This window comes from Vidua chalybeata, chromosome 8 (assembly GCF_026979565.1).
Source record: "Vidua chalybeata isolate OUT-0048 chromosome 8, bVidCha1 merged haplotype, whole genome shotgun sequence".
Lineage (NCBI taxonomy): Eukaryota > Metazoa > Chordata > Aves > Passeriformes > Viduidae > Vidua > Vidua chalybeata.
The window spans coordinates 31,871,513-31,892,057 of NC_071537.1; the positions used below are offsets into that span (position 1 = coordinate 31,871,513).

Consider the following 20,545-nt stretch of genomic DNA (forward strand, 5'->3'; position numbering starts at 1 on the left):
AAAGTCCCCTGGCCATTTCCTCTTCTCCTGTTGCTCGGTACCTGGGAGAAGGGCCTGACTTGGAGAAAGGGAAGCAAATCCATCATGCTTGTAATACTGGAATGAAATAAACCACAAAGGGCCTGATGGAAATTCCACAATTTTGCAATCATAGACCTCCTCCATCTGTCCTTGAGCCGAGGGCATTGAGGCCAGGCCACCCCAACAGCAGCCTGGGCCCGGCACGGCCACATTTTCCACCATTTAATTGAATTTCTGCCATGGGGTGCCCTCAGGAGATCCATCAGCTCCAAGGCCCAGCTGCCACCTCTCCAAGCCATCCCTGCAGGAGGAGCTCCAGCCCTGAGGGGAGCAGATGGTGACACCAATCCTGTGTCATTTTGCCTCTCCACTTGCAGCTGTCCCAGCTTTGGAGCTCTCACCCTCCAAAGCCTCTGGGAGGGTTTTGTTTCAGGGAATTGCCAACAGCTTTCCCAAAACCTGGGAAAGCTTCCTGTGCCTCAGGGTGATGGATCTAAATCCATCAGGGCTCCCACCTCCCCGGCAGGGAAAGGGAAAGAAAGGTTGAAAGATCACCCAGTGCTTGCAAGAAGTGTAAAAAGCATCTGAGGTAACGGATGACAAAAATTCCAGCCGTTCCTTGGAGACCATGTGTCGGATCCACAGTCCACGGGATACACACAGAGCACAGGTGTTGGGAAATAGGGGAAAAACACCCTGGATTTATGAAAAAAAACCCCCTATTATTTAGCAACAGGGGTGGTAAAAATTCTTCTCAACTTGCCAGAGTTAGAAGGTTGGGTTTTTTATTCTTTTTATTCTTTTGGGGTTGCTTTTAGTCATTCTCCTGCACATCAACACTTGAAGCACTGCTTCCATTTTATGGTGGCCTCTACATATGGGTACATCCCCATCTCCATGGAGCTCCCGGCTGGAAAACTGCATTATCCAGGACTGCATTCCTACCTATGGATGCTTTTAATTCCCTTTTCTACTCTTCCAAGCTGGGAATAGGCAATGTCTCAGCATTGTGACCAAGGAATGGCTTCATGCCAGAGGAATCATCCCAGGAGAGAATCATCCCTCATTTTCCTTCCACCCCACAGCCCATTTTTCCAGCCCTTTCCCATCACAAATTCCATCTGCTTTCCTACACCAGAATTTTGCTGCTTCTCAAACCCTTTCCCAACACTTTTTGGTGGTTGGATGGCTTTCCCCAAAAACACATGGATTGCAACAGAAGGAGCTGTGGTTCTCCCTGAAGAAATAGGAAGTACAATGGTACTTTCCTATTTTTATCCTATAGGATAAATATATCTTTTATTCATATATTTCTCTCTGGAAATGTCACCCTGAGCTGAAATTCCTACCACATTTACACTTGTGTGCCTGCCTCTGTGTTCCAGAGTGACAAATATTTACAATTCTCCATTCCATTCTCTTTTCCCTGGAAAATTCAGGACAATGAGGTTCATAGTGCAGCAAATGGGAAGGTTTTAGTGGGAGCAGGGGATGGCAAGAAAGGTGTGCCCGGAAAATGGAATATAACCCTCATTATTCCTGGGAAGTTCAGTTCAAGGACACTGGAAAAGGATTCAGCCCATAAAACCTGCAGAGAGGAAGGGGAAAAGGGAAAAGGGAAAAGGGAAAAAGGGCTCCTTTCCAGGACAGCCAGGAAACCTTAAAAAAGCTGGAGAGGACAAGAAAGGAGAGAGCAGGGCAGCAAGGTGGGGCACCCCAGAGGTTTCCATGTTTGGGACATGAGGTTTTAAAAGAAACACTGAGTTTTTCAGTTATTCCCTGGGAAAAGGAGTAATGGAAAGGTCTGGTCAGTCCAGCAGTGGCACCACTGAAGGACACAGAAGCAAAGTGGGAATTAGAGGAGTGGGGTGACCTCAGCACCTCTTGCAGAGTTAATAGAGATTTAATAAAAAACCATTAATTTTGGAGTCTGACTTGAGAAAAAGCCCTCTATGAGAAAAGGAACAAAATACTACTTCTATTGATGTCTCATTCTCAGCCTTTTAAAAAGCTTCTGGCATTAAATTCAGCTCCAACATGAATTTCAGAATAAAGAGAGCTCTGACATCACCAACTGCAATCCTGATTGGAATATTCCTGATTTGATATTTCCCATGTGCATTCCCATGCTTTTCTGGTCACTGATGTCAACATTCATCAGAGCAACTCCCACTATTCCAGTTGGGAAATACAGTATCAGGTTTCTGCAATGGTCAGCACAGAAATTGGCCCATTGACATTCCTACCCATATCCATAGATATTGTTTTATTGTTCCAGGAAATTATCAGGGCACATATCATGCTCCAGGGATTTGGAGCAGGTAGAGGACAGCTGATTTCTGTAACTTAGGGAAAATAACTACCAGAGTTAGAGATGTAAATGGGAAACAGCACAAATTCTCTTGAAAGCAGGTGTGTTGTCCCGGGAGGAACAGCTACCACCATTCTCATTTTCGGATCATTGAGAATGTAACAAAAAACCAGATATAAATCAGTCCCAACAGCTCAGTTATCACTGCTGGGGTCACTAGGGCACAGCACCTCCTGTACAACCCAAAGACCGCAATTCCTTCTTCCCCTTACACACCACAAACACACTTTACAAAGAATCAATCAAAAAAACGTGTATTTTAGTCTTTAGAAAGCAGCAGGATGAGGGAAGGGCACTCTTTGCCTGGGGGCTCTCAGTGTCAGACAGGAGCCTCCTCCAGCATTTCCATCCATGACCTGACCTGCCATGACCGTGGTGGAGGGACAGCTTCCCACACCTTTTCCATATGCCATGCCTTAAAATAATTCATACAAGTCACAGGGTGGCTGAGGCTGAGGGAGCTCAGTGGGCACTGGTGGCACCTCCCTGCTCCAGCAGGGCCATCCCAGAGCACAGGGCACAGCATTGTGTGCACACAGCTCTGCCCCAGCCCCAGGGAGGAGAGCCCCCAGGCTCTGTGCACAGTGTGCTCAGGGCTGGGCACTGCCCAGGGAAGAAGTTGTGCCTCCTGTGCAGGGGGAATTGCTGGGCTCAGGCCCTGCCCGTGGCTCTGGTGCCATTGCTGGGCCCCGGAGCAGAGCCTGGGCCCTGCTCTGCCCCTCCCTGCACACAGGGACAGCCAGGCCTGAGGGCCCCTCTCAGCTGGGGCTCCTCTCCAGGCTGAGCAGCCCCAGCTCCCTCAGCCTTTCCTGGGCACCCAGATGCTCCAGGCCCTTGCTCAGCTCCAGCAGCTCCTGGCCCTGCTCTGCTGAGGCTCCAGAGCTGGACACAGCACTCCAGAGGTGCCTCCAGGGCCAGGATCCCTCCCTGACCTGCTGCCAATGCTCTCCTGCTGCCCCAGGGTCCCATTGGCCTCCTTGGCCCCAGGACCCTCTGCTGGCCCAGGGACAGCTCGGTGTCTCCCAGGACCCTCTGCTGGCCCAGGGACAGCTCGGTGTCCCCCAGGTCCTTCCCCACAGAGCAAATAACTTCCTTATTTTCCAGGACAGCCCATAGGGGCAAATGAACAAACTCAGCGGTTTTCAGAATAAAACAGCATTAAAAATCTCCTCTTACAAGTGCAATAAAACAGCCTTAAAACCAGCTGCTGTTCTCATGCTCTAACATGGAATATGTTTGTTGTAACTTTGTGCTATTCCTGTAGGTTTAAATCATCCATATTCCCATTGCTTTTCTAAGTAGGATATACCCTCATATTTATTTTTATACATAAGTACATCCAATGGACACACACATGTTATGGAGGCCCTGTCTCAGCTTCAGCTTGGGCTACTCACCCATATTCCTCCTGTTTTGCCACTGCCCAGGAGTGTTTAGGGACCCCTTTTTAAAAAACAAAGCACTCACCTTAAAATCCCAGCTGGACCTCAAGACTTAGCCAGTTTGCTCAAAGCCTTATGAACCAAACTATGAACATTTCTATCAAACCCCTTCTTCTCCTGCTCCATCACCAGTTCTCCAAACATCAGCCCCCTGCCCTTGTCCACTGCTCCAGGTCCAGAATTCTTCCTAAAGCCCAAAACCAGATGAGACCCACATCACCCAAAACACTAAATCCAGTATATGATAGAACATGCAACAGGAAGAAGGCCTTCATGGAATCCCAGACTGGTTTGAGTTGGAAGGGACCTTAAAGTCCCCACCATTCCACCCCCTGCCTTGAGCAGGGACACCTTCCACTATCCCAGGGTGCTCAGAATCCTCATTTTCCTAAAGATCTGCTCTCTCCTGTTTTCTTCCCCCATCATTTTCTGCCTCAAGACTCCCTGCCACAGGCTTAAACCACGTTTTCCATCCAATGGGATGGACAGCTGTTCCCAAAACACCCCTCTGAAAGGGGCTGTGGTGTGCTCCAGATGTTCTGGAGCAAGATCCAGTTGTGTGAGGCCAGCAAGGCAGCACCCCCTCATTTATCAGCCAGTTTCAGAACCTGAGCCACACGGAGTTATTCACATTGAGTTATTACTGAGTTTAGCACCTGAGATGCATTGAGTTCTCTCCCCGTGCTGATTTGAAGGAACTTTATTTCCCTGCCGATAAACATAATTATTGTTTTATAATAAATCTTTATATTATGTTATTATGTTTATAAATGTTGTTACATAACAAATGCTTCTTTGCAATGAAGAAAACAACACCTGATTGCGGAGCACCCTAAATTATGTCCTTCTAGACTGCAAATTATCCATCTGCTGCCTCCAATTAGCCAGGAAGGTACAAGGGGCCTGAGAGAGGATGTGGATCATCATTTCATGACTTGCTCTGCCAGAGTGCAATGGGATACTGGGAACAAATGGGTGCCATCTGCTGTGAGCATGGTAAATGGGATAATGCACATCAGTCCCTGATGGCTCTGTCAGGGACATATTGCTGGGAGGGATTTGTTATCCCAGCTCCTGCTAGGCTGCATTTCTGCACTGTTTTCTATCTTAATGAAGAAATTATTTGTAGCTCTTGTTTTTTATTCTACACGCACAAAATATACCAGGTTTTAATAAAGTGGCTCTTAGTCGGTAAGGTCCATTCCAACCCAAACCATTCAGGGATTTCAAGTATTGCTAAGGCCCTGGTAAAGTTTTAAAAAATTAATCAAAGATAAAAAAGGAAAGAAAGCAGAGTAAAAATCCAATTTTATCTCAGGCTCTCAGCCATAGCTGTATTTTACAGCAGTGGAATCATCCTAAAGGTTTCCCAAGTGGCCAAACAGGGATGTCTCTCACAATCCTGACAATAACTCATTAATTAGCAATTTAATGTTTACATTGCAAATGTTTATATTACAACATTTTCACATTATTCCACTTAAATCGATCTGTAAGACTCCTGTGATTATCAGCAAACTGGAGGGATGGTTCTGGAGGAATTCCACCCTTCTAGTAAAAACAAAGATCCCAGACTGGTTTGGGTTGGAAGGGCCCATCCAGTGCCACCCCTGCCATGACAGGGACACCTTCCATTGTCCCAGGCTGCTCCAAGCCCTGTCCAACCTGGCCTTGGGCACTTCCAGGGATGGCAGGACTGTGCTTTCCCTGCATGCTGAGAACATCCTCTCAATAATTAAGTTTCTATTTCTATATTAAATATTCAAATTTATGCAGCCAAGTATTGTAAATTAACCAATCTCAAACTACTGTATTTGAAATGCCAAGGAGTTCCCACCATGGGGATGCTCTGTGTCACCAGGGCTGTGCAGGGATGGCATCAAAATCAGGATATTTGTTCAATAACCACAACACTGTGTAATTAAGGAAGAGATTCATAGACTTGAGGTTTGTGCTCGATACATCTCTGGCTGCCAAGAAGTGCCTGGAAATTTGGGCTTCAAATATTCTCCCATATTTTATTGGGGAGAAGGGTGGTAGAGGAGGGATTGACCATGACTATGACCACAGCACCCCAAAAAAGCCCAAGAGCTCTGGCACCCAGCAAAACCCCCAGGAAAAGAGGTTTATCCATGAAGATGAACAAGTGTCCCAAATTCCTGCCTTAATGAAGCCTATTTTTACAATAAACACCTGCTGAATATGGATTTTCAGCTTCTCTCCTTTTAGCTCATCTCCAAAGGAGAATGTTTATATAAAAGTGCTCACTCACATCCAATTTTCACCTCCAAAATCCCATATAATAAATATAGCAATTAAACCCCCCAAACTGCCCTGCTTTCAGCCATCCACCCCATCAGGATGACCATGATTATCCTTTTCCATATAGGAATAACTATCCAGAGTTGCAAAAATCAAACTCTTTGAGCTTCCAATGGATATTTGGGGAAGGAAGCACAAAGATAAACTAATTTTTGATGTCCACAAGCAAGGGAAAGTCTACATTTGGCTGCTCAAGTGCAGAACAAACCTATTTCCCACCGAGGTGGGGCCTCCTTCTAGCACAAATCCAGTGACTACAAGAGAATAAATCCACCCCCAATCTCTTCCCAAACGGCCAGAACCACCTGAAAGCTGCAAAAATCCTGGAGAAAATATCAAAATTCAAGAACTACTTCCTAAGGAGCACTTACCCTTGGAGGGCTTTTTCTCCAAACCAATCCCCCTTGCCCAGAGTGCGAAGAAAGACGGGATCTTCACTGGGAGAGTCCTCCCGGGTGACGTTCACCTGTGGAAAAGCCAAAACCCCATGGGATTCAGGGAACTTTTAATTAACAGCTAAAACCTCTTCGTTCAGAGGGGAATTTGTCACCTCCTGGATCTCTCAGGAAAGGCTCCTCTGGGAACCATGTAATTCCCCAGAGTCCTGCACTCTTCCCTTGGTACGTCCAACCAATGATCCAAGAAAATAAGCAGTGATTTTTTCCTACTACTCCTGCAAAAACACACAGCTTTGGAGTTTTGGGAATGTTTTCAACTCTAAACATGGAGTTGGTTGCACAAGCACATTCACAGGAGAATGAAATTCCAAAAATGTGCTGTGTATCTATCATCTATGGCCTAAGCTTCCATTAGCTTTGTTCCACATGGTTCCCAGCATTCCCAAGTTCTCTGATGGGACAGGAAGAACTCAAATCACCACCATTTGGACACAACTGAAGTGAACCACTTTGGGGCATTGCAGGATGAAGCATGGCTCTGCTCTCTCTCCAGTTCAGGGAGGGGACAACTCCAGCTGGAGCAGAAATCAAATCTTTCCATTTTTTCAACCAGAGCTCTTGCACGTGGAAATTCCCAAAGCTAAAAGGTGGGATGTCAGGCACATCCTTTTGGATTCAGTGATATCCCAGTGTAATTTCCCTAGTAAATTAAACCTGTGGCCTGCACCTTCTCCAGCTCTCTAAGGGGTGGCAGAACTAGTAGGTTTGAGAGGTTAATGAGCAGCACACACAGCTGAACACCTGCACAGACACATGGAAGGGCAGGGAATGTGGGATGGATGAGCCAGGAATACCCCTGAACAAACAGAGGGAACTTCAATGCAGATTTCAGCTCTTTTTCCATGACTTCCACTGATCCCAAGCAAAGAGTGTTCAGGGATTAGGACAGAGTGACTTCTACAAGGTTCAAAGCTCTGAGCCAGCCTCCAGTGGGGAACCTGCATAAAATTGGTGCCACATTGTGGATTTTAAAGAGAAAAGGGTGGAAAATGTCACAGCAAGCCCACACTACCTCTGGATAAAGGCAAGCAGCACTTCCCAAGCAGAAGGGAATGAGCCATTTCCATCCATTACTATTCCACATATTCCTGCACACAGCAAGTTTGGAAATCACTTTGATTTCTGCTTGGTAGAACTTGAGAAAACAAGTTAAAATAAATACACTAAAGGAGCTCAGGAGTAGCATCATGTGGGGTGGATGGAGCTGGGAAGAAGGGGAAAAGGAATTTGGTCCTAAAATAATTATCAATGGAGGATGGCTGGAAGAAAATGGAGCAGAAGTATTCTCAGTATTTCTGAGAGGAGTGATGGGCTCAGAAATGTAAAATATTATCTCAGCTCACTCCAGCCTGGAGAAGAAAAGGCTCCAGGGGATCTTAGAGCAGAATTCCAGGGCCTAAAAGTACAAGAGAGCTGGAGAGGGACTTGGGACAAAGAATGGAGTGCCAGGACTCGGGGAATGGCTTCCACTGCCAGAGGGCAGGGATGGATGGGATATTGGGAAGGAATTGTTCCCGAGGAGGGTGGGCAGGCCCTGGCACAGGGTGCCCAGAGCAGCTGGGGCTGCCCCTGGATCCCTGGAAGTGTCCAAGGCCAGGTTAGACATTGGGGCTTGGAGCAGCTGGGATAGTGGGAGGTGTCCCTGCCCATGGCAGGGGGTGGAAAACGGATGGGATTTAAAGTCCTTTCATTCCAAACAATTCCATGATTCCAGACACTCTGAAGTGACAGGCATGGCAGACATTCCCTAAGGAGCTCTCCCTGATCCTGCTCATGCTGACTGCAGACACTGCAGGTGTGCTCCCAGGAACAGGAGCTGCTGCCAGCATTTTCCTGCCTTACTGAGCTGCCTGGGTCAAGTTTTACCACAAGACACGAGAGGTGATGTACTCCAGCTTCAGCAGGTGCCAGGCAGCACACACTGGCTCTAAAATCCTGTATTTTATTGTCACTTATTCTATGTTTCACTGCTGAGCCTCTATCCCAGGCTGTATCCTTAGCATGGATTAATTATTACATCTATCCTAAGCCAAGCATTAAAATTAAACTCTCTCCAGGCTCCATCCACCCATCAGCAACTGGTGTCTCTTTTCCAAAGCAATAAGCTTGGAAGAGAAAACTGGGCAGGATTTAACTATCCCTGTGGGAATTTCTGTCAAGCCATCAGGCTCCAGCTCAGAGTCTGCGAATTTTTTAGCAAGTCCCAGTGCCTTGTTTTATTTTAGCTCCCTTTTTCTGGCCAGCAGCTGTCACAGCAAGATAAAGGAGCAGAGGCCAGGGACAAAGCCAAGGAGCTGCTCCAGGAGGAGTCCAGGGCTCCAGAGCAATGGCCAAGGCCATGGGAGATCTTCTCCATCCTCTGGGTGAGGGCTAAGGGCTGCAGGCCAGCAATTGGGATTTGGTTTAACATTTCTTTGTAGACTGAGGAATGTTGGAATGAGTCCAGAGGAAGCATGGAGCTGTTCCAGGTCTGGAGCCCCTCTGAAGCCAGGCTGGAGAGCTGGGGGTGCTCACCTGGAGAAGAGAAGGCTCCAGGGAGAGCTCAGAGCCCCTTCCAGAGCCTAAAGGGGCTCCAGGAGAGCTGGAGAGGGACTGGGGACAAGGGATGGAGGGACAGGACACAGGGAATGGCTTCCCACTGCCAGAGGGCAGGGATGGATGGGATATTGGGAGGGTGGGCAGGCCCTGGCACAGGTGCCCAGAGCAGCTGTGGCTGCCCCTGGCAGTGCCCAAGGCCAGGTTGGACAGGGCTTGGAGCAGCCTGGGACAGTGGAAGGTGCCCCTGCCATGGCAGGGGTGGCACTGGATGGGATTTAAGGTCCCTTCCACTCAGGCCATTCCAGGATTCTGCACTGCTGGGAAGGGATGGGATCCACCTGACCAAGTGGGGCAAAAACCTCAGTGGCCAACACAACTCCAAAACTTGGTGTGGGAGGAAGATGGGCGTGGCACCATCCCAATAATTTTGCCCATGAACAAATGGCAAAAGGACTGGAAGCTTGGCTCATGATTGTGCATACTCTGGGAAAAGAGGGAATATTATTTCTGAGTGAAAGGAAGTGAGAGGGCATCAAACCAGCTAACTTGGATTTCTGCAGGCAATGATTAACTTAATTTCAAAAACTTCTCCATGATGTTGTTATCAATCTGAACAAGACCATTTTTTGCCTCACAAAAAAAAATTTGGCTCCCAGAAAGCAGAAGATGATGGTGGAAAATGAGTTGGCAGCTGGAAATCACTGTGTATTCCCTCCAAAATCTCCATCCTGCTACGTGGAAAGAAGCCAAGTGTCTCTCGAGTGTATTAGGCAGGCTAAAAAAAATTATAAATAATTGTTGAATAGAAGGAAAAAACTTGGTCTATAAAATCCCTTCAGCATTTTATGGGAAAAGAGGTCAAAAATATTTTCCCTGTGAGCAGTGGAAGAGAAACTTAGACCTTTTTTCCCCTATGGAGAGAGCTCAGACAACCCTGACTTTCTATTATTTGGAAAAGCAGGAAGAGAGAGCCATGGGAATGAAGCCTGGAAGCCAGTCTTGGAAGGGGGATGCTTAGCAAAGAAATCACGGAGTATTTAGGAGTAGGATTTATTTCAAAGAAATTGAGTTTCATGGTCATTTACTCAGAGACTCTACAACAGTTTCCACCCCAAAGCGTTGCCTGGGAGCACATGTGCAAACCAGCAGGGCATTTCATTTTCAGCCCTTCAAGCCACTCTTCCTTTCCTGATCCAGCCAAGGAGTTCCATTAAATGTCAAGCACTGGCACATCTGTACCCCAGGAGAGGAGAGAGAGAGAGGCTGGAGGGGGATTTTGGGAGCCCCTTGCCCAGGGAAGGTGTGAACTCACCTTTCCTTTGCTGATGATAAAGAAGGTGTCCCCTCGAGCCCCTTGGCGGATGATGTACTCTCCATTCTCATAGTGAGTCTGCAAGAGGGAAAGGAACCAAATGAAGATGAACAGATAAAAGCAGAGCCTGTTCTCCAGCCCATATTTTGGCAGCTTGATCACCCTGGACCCCTTTTATCCCAGCTTGACATTGGCTGTGACTTAAAGATTGTCCTGTGGTAAGGAATAGAATAATTAAACTGGAAGCATTTGTGGCTTGCCCATTTTTCTTCTGGCTGTGCTGGTGCCAGTCTGTGCCCAGATGAATTATCCTCACAGCCTGAATCCATTTTTAGCACATCAGCGAGACAGAGGAATTTCCAATGGGGAATAAGCTATATGAACTAAACTGCAATGAGAAGTCTGGTATAAAAGTTTTCTTTTCCTCCTTTTTTTTTTTTTTTTTTTGGTGGTTTTCCAGCTTTGCTAGCAAGGACTTTATTCAGCAAGTAAGTTTTGCTTTTCTCCTGTTATTACAGTAGTTTTAATCTCTCTATTTTTGCCTTATTATGTGGAACAGTCCTTGCTAAATTCATGTCACAGCTCACCAATGCTGGCATCTAAACTTGTTAGGATACTTTTCATCCCTTGTGTCACCCCATCAAAAGCAATATGCATTTATACATCACCAAAAAAACCAAATATTTTCTAAATCAAGACTCTCAATTTATATTTAGAACCCCCCTCAAACCTTGGAATTTTCATCCCAGATCCTCTGCCACTGCAAATTCAACCAACAGCAGGCTGGGGGATGCCAAGAGCTTCCCATCCAACCTCTCCTGCATCTCCCTCAGGATAAATGTCTCTTGGATTTTCCAAACATGACCAGGAGAGCTGGAGGTACTGGGTATTCTATCCCAGCCCAAATTTGGGACAAAATAAAGCATGACTGAAGCTAAAACGGGGAAATTAATCCAAATCCTCAAATTTGGTTAAGTTTGAGATTTTTTTCTAAAGGTTTTGTGTTGACCTGAGTTTATTTATCTTTACACCCCAACCTTTTTATCATTTACAGACTGATAACAGAACCCCCAGCTTTTCCCATTTTCATGTGTCAGAGTGGGAAGAGGGAGGGAAAAAAAAGTCTGGAAGAGACCTGGACACAAACTTGCAGAGTTTTACTGCTTATGGTTGGGTGTTTCTGGTGAGCAGATTTAGGGTGCCCATTTTTGACCATCCAGGGTGAAATTCCTTGGAAGGGCCTGATTTTAGGAGGTGTTGGGATCAGACCCCCTCAAGTGGAATCTTGGAGGCACCCAAAAATCTAATTAATGAAAATACTGGGGTAATGGCTTCTAAATTTACAACAGGTAATCCATATTCATTAGATACATTAATGGTATTTTTATATGACTTCTGGGCAATTTAACATGATAAACCTGCTCCCTAAAAGGACATTTCTTGGTCTTGCTCACCAGCTACCACCAGCGGCAACCACTGTAGAACTGAGTCTCAGTCCTGCTGCTGTAACCAGTTTCCACCCACAAGTTCTCCCAGCCTTCCAACCCATAAATTCTACCCAACCATTCCACCCTTAAATCTCCCCAATCATTCCCACACACAGCTCTTCCCATCCTGTGAGTCCTCTCAAACATCCCACCCACAAATCCTAACTGTTCCCATGCACGAGTCTTCCCAAACTTCCCACCCAGAACTCTGCCAAAGGAATGGAAGGAACACAAATTTGAGCTTCAAAGCACCTAAAGTTGCCTCTTACTTCAGCGTATTTTGTCTCTTCTTTTTTAAACTGAGCTCTAATCTCAGCCAAGTCCTTCTTCCAGCATTCCAATCACATTCCTCTAGTCCTTCCTTGAAGGCCCAGAGCTTTCATTTCGCTTCACCTGCCCCTCACTGGTGCCTTTGTTCACGCCCTCCCTTTCACCCACATCCTCATGTTTATGTATTCCAAGCCATTTCTTTCACAGCTAATTCAACCCGCAATTTTTCCTGCTTGAATCAACCCATCCTTCCCATCCTTTAGCAGCGCTCCTGCTGTTAAATCCTTGTTTTCTAACAGAAATCAGCTCACCCGTGTGCTTCGTCCTTCTAATGGAATTCTTGCTATCTGCCCGGTGTCAGAGCACCATCCTGGGCAGGCAAAGTGCCCAAGAGCTCACTCAGGGCTCGTGGAAGTCGAAATAAAGACAAGGCTCTTGCTTTTAGCCCCACTTGAGAGGCAGCAATACCTCCTCAGGTACCATGACAGATCTCTGAAGAAGCATTCTGGCAAAAGTTCACAGAATCCCAGAATGAGGTTGGAAAAGACTTCCCAAGACCATGGAGTCCATCTGGTGACTCATGCCCACCTTGTCCTCAGCCCAGAGCACATCCAGCCCTTCCTGGGACACCTCCAAACCTCCCTGGACAGCTCCTGCCACGGCCTGAGCACCCTTTCCATGGAGAAATTCCTGCTGCTGTCCAAGCTGAGCCTCCCCTGGCACAGCTTGAGGCTGTTTCCTCCCTTCCTGTCCCTCAGCATATAAAGAAGCTGGAATCTTCCACAAAACAGCATTTCCAGCCTAAATGAACAAAAGTGAAGCTCTTCATCCTTTTGAAGTCCTCCATCAATTGCCTCCCATGGAAATCCCTGTTTGTCCAGTAAGAACAGCTTCCATAAAAATACCAGGGTTTTTTATTCCCTTTACTTCTATTGTCAGTTTTACTCAAAGTGAGCAAAAAATCTCAGCACCAAACGGGGGGGTGGGGGGAAGAATGCTCACTCAGCCAGTTTGAGAGGATAAGACATGGATAGGTCTCCATGACCTGCTCCAGGTATCCCACAGGAGAACTACCAATCTTGTGCTAAAAAAGGCAACTATCCCATTTTATTAAATCCCTCATCCCACGCAGAATGTCCATGAGTGGACATGGATATTTCTTTGAGTGGAGAAATACCCAATGCAAATTCTCTTCAGGAGTGACTGGATTTTCATGAGACCAACTTATATTGAAAATGGACAAAATTAGGAACAGTGGAGCACCAAATCTTGTCAACAAACTCATTTTTTGAGTCTCAGTACTCCCCAGGATGAAAATGTCCCACAGACACAGGACCCAAAGCAATGTACAAACCATATTTCAGTGACCACCCCAATCCATCCACCTCAGAACAGTTAAATGTGTGATTAATTTCTTTGTCCCCAACACACCAGGCAATCTCACCCACCACACAAAAAACCATCACCTTTGCAACTTCAGACCCTCACATCTGGCTGAGGTCTTTGGCCCACTGAGCTTGGCTGATCAATCACAAACTTCAACTGCAGCTTCTGCTCCTAAATACCACCAAAAATGAGATGTCTGAGAGCCCAAGCAGGCCTCATGGAGAAACCTCAACTGAAAACAAGATGTTCGAGATCACACCCAAGCTCATGGAGAAACCTCAACCAGGCCTCATGAAAAAACTTTGACTAAAAGCAAGATGTTAAAGACCCCACCCAGTCCTCATGGAGAAACCTTAACTAAAAACAAGATGTTTGAGATCCCACCCAGGCCTTGTGGAAAAACCTCAACTAAAGACGAGGTGTTTGAGAGCTGACCAGGTTGTGTAGAGAAATCTTGATCAGGCCTCATGGAAAAACCTCAATTAGACCTCATGGAGAAACCTTGACTAAAATTGAGATGCTTGAGAGCCTGCCCAGGCCTTGTGAGGAATCCTTGACTAAAAATAACACGTCTGAGCTGAATCAGGCCTCATGGAGAAACCTCCACTCTGGAGACCAACCCAACAGTTAAACTTGAGAAAAGCTCATTTTTCCTCCACCTGGATGCCTCTGACTGCCGTGTTTATGCTGAGAATGTTTGGGAAAAGGTGGGAAACGGAGTGTTTGGAATGCTCCGCGACCCACGGCGCCAAAGGTCCCCTCAGGGGAGCAGAGGCACAAAGGTGTCTTTGAAACGAGGACTTCAAAGCTGGAGTTGGGTTTGCACCACAAAAACCAGTGACAGCAACACGGGGTTGATGACAGTTCTCCATGTCCCACCCATTGCACTGAGGGTGTTTTTAAAATAAAATAAAAATAACCTAAATATGTTATTTTGCTGATGCTTTAAAAAATATTCCCAGAACTATCAGCAAAACTCCAAACAGAAGCAGCTTTTAGAAGATTCATTTTTCCTGTTCAGAATTTGCTGCCTTAAACATCCTAAAAATGACAACAGCTATGCAAACAAAATAAAATGGAAAAATATATTTATTTGCTGAAAATGCTGCAAAACTAAGGAGGTAAATATCAGTCTTCTGTACTAAATTCCTTAAGAATCAGACAGATTTTTTCCCTGGTTTTACCAGTCCTACTCCAAGGGATTATCTAAAAATGCTGCTGCTTGAAATAGCCAGAGGGGAGGATTATGCTTTTGTGGTCCTCTCATCATTTATCCCTAATTTTTGACACTTAAGATATCTCAATACCCAAGCAGCAGCTTCACTAGAGGGCAACAAGTGGGAAATTAAAACATGAGGAAGATGAAGTGATGAGGGGAAGAGAGGGTTAACTAATTCCCTTTATTCAACGATAATTATGGAACACAGAATTGAGAAAGGAGATGAGGAAGGAGACCTAATTATGGCCTTCCAGGACCTGAGGGGAGCCTACAAGAAAGATGGAGAGAGACTGTTTCCAAGGGTCTGGAGTGCCAGGACACAGGGAATGGCTTCCCACTGCCAGAGGGCAGGGATGGATGGGATATTGGGAAGGAATTGTTCCCTGGGAGGGTGGGCAGGCCCTGGCACAGGGTGCCCAGAGCAGCTGGGGCTGTCCCTGGATCCCTGGCAGTGCCCAAGGCCAGGCTGGATGGGTCTTGGAGCAGCCTGGGACAGTGGAAGGTGTGGAACAGGATGGGCTTTAATGTCCCTTCTTACCCAAACCATTCCATGGATCCTGTTGCTTTCATTCAGCTGTCTCTAACTGAGCTGCAATACCCTGCAGCATATTTTTTTTTTGTTTGTTTTTCATACAGATGCATTACAAACTTCCTCTTCCTCCTTAAAGATACAGCTCTTCGATATCCCACCAGCACTCTGCGTATGTATTTTAAAGCAAAAGCTGTGCTGTGACAGGAGCCTGTCTCCCTGTCCAATCCTTTTGGGAAACATTTCCTCTGCACTGATTCACTGTGGCTCCTTAATGGGCTGTGACAGCGCTGAGGAAAACACTTCTGGGAATGAGCTGGACACTCTGGCTGTCTTCTCCAATTTTGGAGCCTTCTGCACTTTATGGGTTGCTTCCAATTCCTGCAAAACCATTCCCGAGCAAGGCCCTTAATACACATCCATAAGGGGCTCTTTGTGCATGGATACAGCACAGCTTCTGGAATAATACAAATCCTGGAATTCCAGGGTTGGGTATAGTTGGTACACATGAGGATTATTGATCCAACCCTTTGGTCCAAGAGTAGCTGCTTAAAATGAAACTATGATTTAAGAGATGACTCCCCACAAGTTCATCTGTGCTCAGAAGTTGTACCAAAATAAATCTATATTATATCAAGATGTAATCTGTGCTGCTGAGGACTCAGGAACAGGGATTGCTCCAGGGAAAAGGAATCTAAAAGGATGTATGGGGATAGTAAAAAAAGGATATTCAACAACCATTTCATTGAAGCAAAAGCAAGCACAGCCTCCACCTAATCCATATGGGATACACACTGAAGTGGATAAAACAAAGGGGATAAAAAACAGGGCCCTACTGTTCCTGAAATGCAAAGATGTGAGAAATGTTCCTAATTTGAAGCTATTTGGTTAAATGATTGCTTTAATTTCTGGTTGTTTCTTTTGGTGTTTGGCGGTGCTGTCCCCTGCGGTGTGCTTAGAGTGAGCAAGAGGGAAGGAGATAGGGCTGGCACCCTCCTGCTCTTCCTTTTCCCTCAGAACCTCCTCCCCTTTCAAGTGTCTCAAAGGGAAAAAAAACCTGCACAAAGTGAGCTGGACCCAGCCCTCTCCCAGCTGAGCTGCTGGGACAAGACAGGAGATGGGAATAATGTTATACAAATGGGAACTGTGGAAGAGAGAAACTCAACATTCCAGTTTAGAGCAAAAGGCTATCTCCAAACTGATTTTTGCAACTCTGACCAAAGTCTGACAACTCCTCAGGTGAAACTGCTGGTCCTGAAACCCAGGCTGAATTTCCACCAGGAATTCAAGTCTCTTGCAAACAAGACACTACTGTTGTGATAATTCAGAACCTGCCTGAAGGTTGACTTCTCTCATGGAAAGAAGCAGCAGCTCCACATATCTGGCATTTCCATGACCCAGAGCACACAGCTGAGCAGTTTGGTTTCCTTTTACACCATCAAAGTCTTTACACCAGAACACCCAACCTTCACCAAACTCCCCTCATGCCAATTAACAGCGGATAAATAGGAGCATTTGGGAGCTATCCAACAGGATTTATTAGGTTTTCTACAGAACAAACACAGCTCATCTCAGAAGCACCCTAAACCAAGCAATACTAAGGAGAAGGACATGAACTAGGGATAAACCTCAGTGGTTTCACCTCCCAGTCATGAAAAACACAACATTGTCCTTTTGGCTGTGATTTTCTCTCCTTTGGTTTACATTCTACTGGACTGCACCCCAACGCTTGCCAAGTGCAATTTTCAGGGATCATTGAAAGGCAACAAGGTGGATAAGGGACCACGTTTGGCAAATGCTGGCCAGGGTTCCTGCTTCCCAAAGGGAAGGTGCACGAGATAGGAGGAGCTCCTGGCCCTTTCCTTCTGCCGTTCCTGCAATGCCCTTGACATTGGCTGGAGAGCAGGAGCTGCCTGTGTGGGTGAGGATTTGTTGTGCTTCAAACTTTGCTCTTTTTTAAGGACAGCCTGCTGAGAAGAAACAGGAATTTAGGGAGGTTGAGGATGCTGAGAAACCTGGGAAGTTCAGAGATACAGAGGGCGGTGAAAAAGGCAAAAGGTCAAGACCAACCTCAAGGATCAAGAGGAAGAACTCAAAGAGTTCAAGGATTGAGAGAGCACAGAGATGACAGAGGGTAAGAACAGCACGTGGTCCGGAGAAATGGGAGACAAGCTGTAGTAACAAGATTTTCCAGGAAAACAAGATGAACTGATATGGAGAAAAAAAAAAAAAATTTCCAGGGGAGAAAACAGATAAACTAGTTGGGTAAAAGGCAGTAGTGGGATTAGGCTACAGATCAAGCCAAAAACTGGGGTCAAAACCCCAATGAGCTTTACTTGGGAATTTAAATAATACTAGATTCACAGATAATGACTGTGAAATGTGGAGAATTAGCTGAGGATCAGTAATTAGAAAAAGGATCCCCAGGCATCAGAGTGGAATCAATTCATCAGTCACCCCAAGTAAAAATTAGCAAGCAATAAAATTCAGCTAAAATAAAAATACAATTTAAAAAAAAATTAAGACTTTTCATGCCCTAGGCCAGTCACATACAAGTAATTCTGGGTTTTTGTAGGATTGAAATCTCTATAATTCCATGACATTCCCAGCCTCCTTTGGACATTACACACAGGAACTTTGAGGAAATCCAACCAGAAACAGAACCCCACAATGGCACTGCACGACAAAACCTCTCTCCAATCACCAGCAGCTCAAGTCTGTGGGGGTTTAATTAAATTTCATTGAAATGCAAGAGAAGAGCTGCCCTTCAATCCTTTCCCAAACAGCTCTGATTTGGTTTCCCTCATCATAATGGAAGAATGTGTGTGGAAATCCCACTGCTCTCCCTAAATCCACAGGTCTGTTACGCAGTTATTAGAATGGGAATCAATTCCTTGCCAAAATGAAACTGGAAGTAAACAATTTAAATCAACACATTTGTTTCATTTCTTTTCCTTCATTTCCTCCAAATTTCACATGCTTATTCACCCCAGGTATTTGCATTGCCACCAGGATCCCAACTCATTTCAGAATCGATCATGAGGAATAAAAAAATGCACATTAATTCAATATATTCAGCCACTTTTCCAGTCACCTGCTATGAAATGTACTTTCTTTTTGTGGTCTAGACTGAAGAGGAGACTCTACATCTCCATATGAAAATGCACTTCAAATTATCACTGGAAACCAACTTTATTGGAAGGGAAATCATGGAAAGCATTGGATTTATCAATCCTCTACAGACCTTTACTAGAACAGGTCATTTTCCCAGTTTAAACCCCTGAATTCACCAGTTGCTTCCATTTTGAGGGTTCTGTGCAGGTGACAACCAGCCCTGAATTTGGCAGATTAATTAAACACACACTTCATATTCCATGTTATATCCCCATGGATTTTGGCTGTTGCTGGAAAATATCCTCCTTTCCCCTTGATTTCTCTTATCAACTTCCCAACAGGTACAAAAAAAATGCAGAATTTTATCAACCCACATGACACAAACTCAGCCTTTATTCCCAGTCTGCTCAACAAGGAATTCTGGAAGTGAAGCACACTTCCATAAGATCAAATCTTTGCCCCAAATATATTTATTAAAGCAGCAAGTGAACTTTCACTCTGTGTATAAACTGGGAAAAGATGAAATCTTAATTTTTGAAACAAACATCAATAACAACTTTTCCCAAACGAAAAAGCAGCTGCCTTGAACCCCTCACCTGGGTTGCCACCGTCTCCTTGACAACAGAATTTGGAAAATTGGGATAAAGCTTGTATTTTACAATAAAAATGCAAAATATCTCCTCCCTAAGTGCAGAAATCAGTATTTTTTACTGTTTAAGAGAATCTCTGCTGCTAAAATTGACATGGCTGGAGCTGCATGAGCCTATTTCAGCTTGGAGGAAAATTTTACAGGACCTTTCCACTGCCTCCAACTTATTCCAGGATTTTGGACAACTAGTAACTAAAGAGGAAGGTGTGAGGAAAAAAATAAATCACATCCTGAATTCAGAAGATGGTAAAAGTTGAGATTTCTGAAGGATGAAGCACATCAAGAACTTCTCCTGCAGCAGCCACACTTCCATCAATCTTTTGTGAAATGATCCCACTTAAATATTGAACTTTCCCCAGCTATTTTGTGCTTTAGAGCAAATTTTTTGGGAGCATCTCTTATACCAGTCCTGGAAAAAAAAAAAAACAAACAACAACAACAACAAAAAAAAAAAAAAAAAAAAAAAAAAAAAAAAAAAAAAAAAAAAAAAACAGGGCAAGGCTGGGAAAGCTAATCTAGGTCAGATTTGTAGCACAAGGCACAACTGACCCTTGCCTTATGAGGCAAGGACACAACGATCCCAAAATTTCTTCACCAGTGCGTTTTTAAATTTGGAATTCTACTTTGCATGGCTTTCTCTGCAGGAATTTGGGAAATGGCCATTTGGATTTACAAGCATAGGAGTCTGACCCCAAAGGAGATGGGATCCCATCCCACACAGGGAAAATCCCAGGACAGCAGCAGCTTAAAGCTGGCACCAGCCCATTCCATGGATTAAGAAATGGCTTTTGCTATCTCGAGGATACTTTTCAATTCCTATTATTACAACCCAGACACTGCAAATGCCACCCTGAGAATGGGGAACTTCAAACCCATCCCCAAGGCTTCTGAGGGGATGTTTAAAACCAGAGAGGCACAAACCCTCAAGTATGAGCAATCCTATTTCCCAAGGGAAATAAATTCCTTGGAAAAGGAACATACTTTGAGGAAAATATCCCAAAGGGATGGGAAGAGGATCTCCCCATCATCACGTTTGATCTTTGCTTTAAAGCTGGCTTTTAAGACTGATCCCATGGATGGAGGGTCTCCAGCTGATACTCCCAGCATTCCAAGCCTGGTGGCCATTCCTTGGGTGGCCGCAGGTGTCTCCATGACCTCATAAACTTTTCCCTTCATTTTTTTCCTAATTAATCCCTGGCAGGACTCACTCCAGAGGACCTGCAAGCCAACCTTGTCCCAGATTCCAGCAGGTGTCACTGTGGGCAACACTATGGGAAAATCCAGCAGGGAAAATGTTGAAATCAAAGGAAAAACACTCAGAGTAATTAATATTTGGGTTTTCCTTAATATAATTGCTGATTGTAATTTTTTTTCTGTTTTTACAGATAAAAAGACATTGTCTGTGTTAACTTCTTCAGGGTTGAAGG

The 20,545-nt window shown here is 45.2% G+C and overlaps 1 protein-coding gene across 2 annotated transcripts in view; it reads right to left on the minus strand.

Annotated features, from left to right (window-relative positions):
* PRKG1 (protein kinase cGMP-dependent 1) overlaps positions 1-20,545 on the minus strand; it is a 373,843-nt gene that overhangs the window by 79,516 nt on the left and 273,782 nt on the right. For both annotated transcript variants that reach the window (XM_053948822.1, XM_053948821.1), the window contains exons 6-7: positions 10,465-10,542; positions 6,528-6,622 (exon numbers count right to left, since the gene is read on the minus strand). In XM_053948822.1, coding sequence (XP_053804797.1) covers positions 6,528-6,622; positions 10,465-10,542 — 173 coding nt within the window. The remainder of the gene's footprint in view (positions 1-6,527; positions 6,623-10,464; positions 10,543-20,545) is intronic.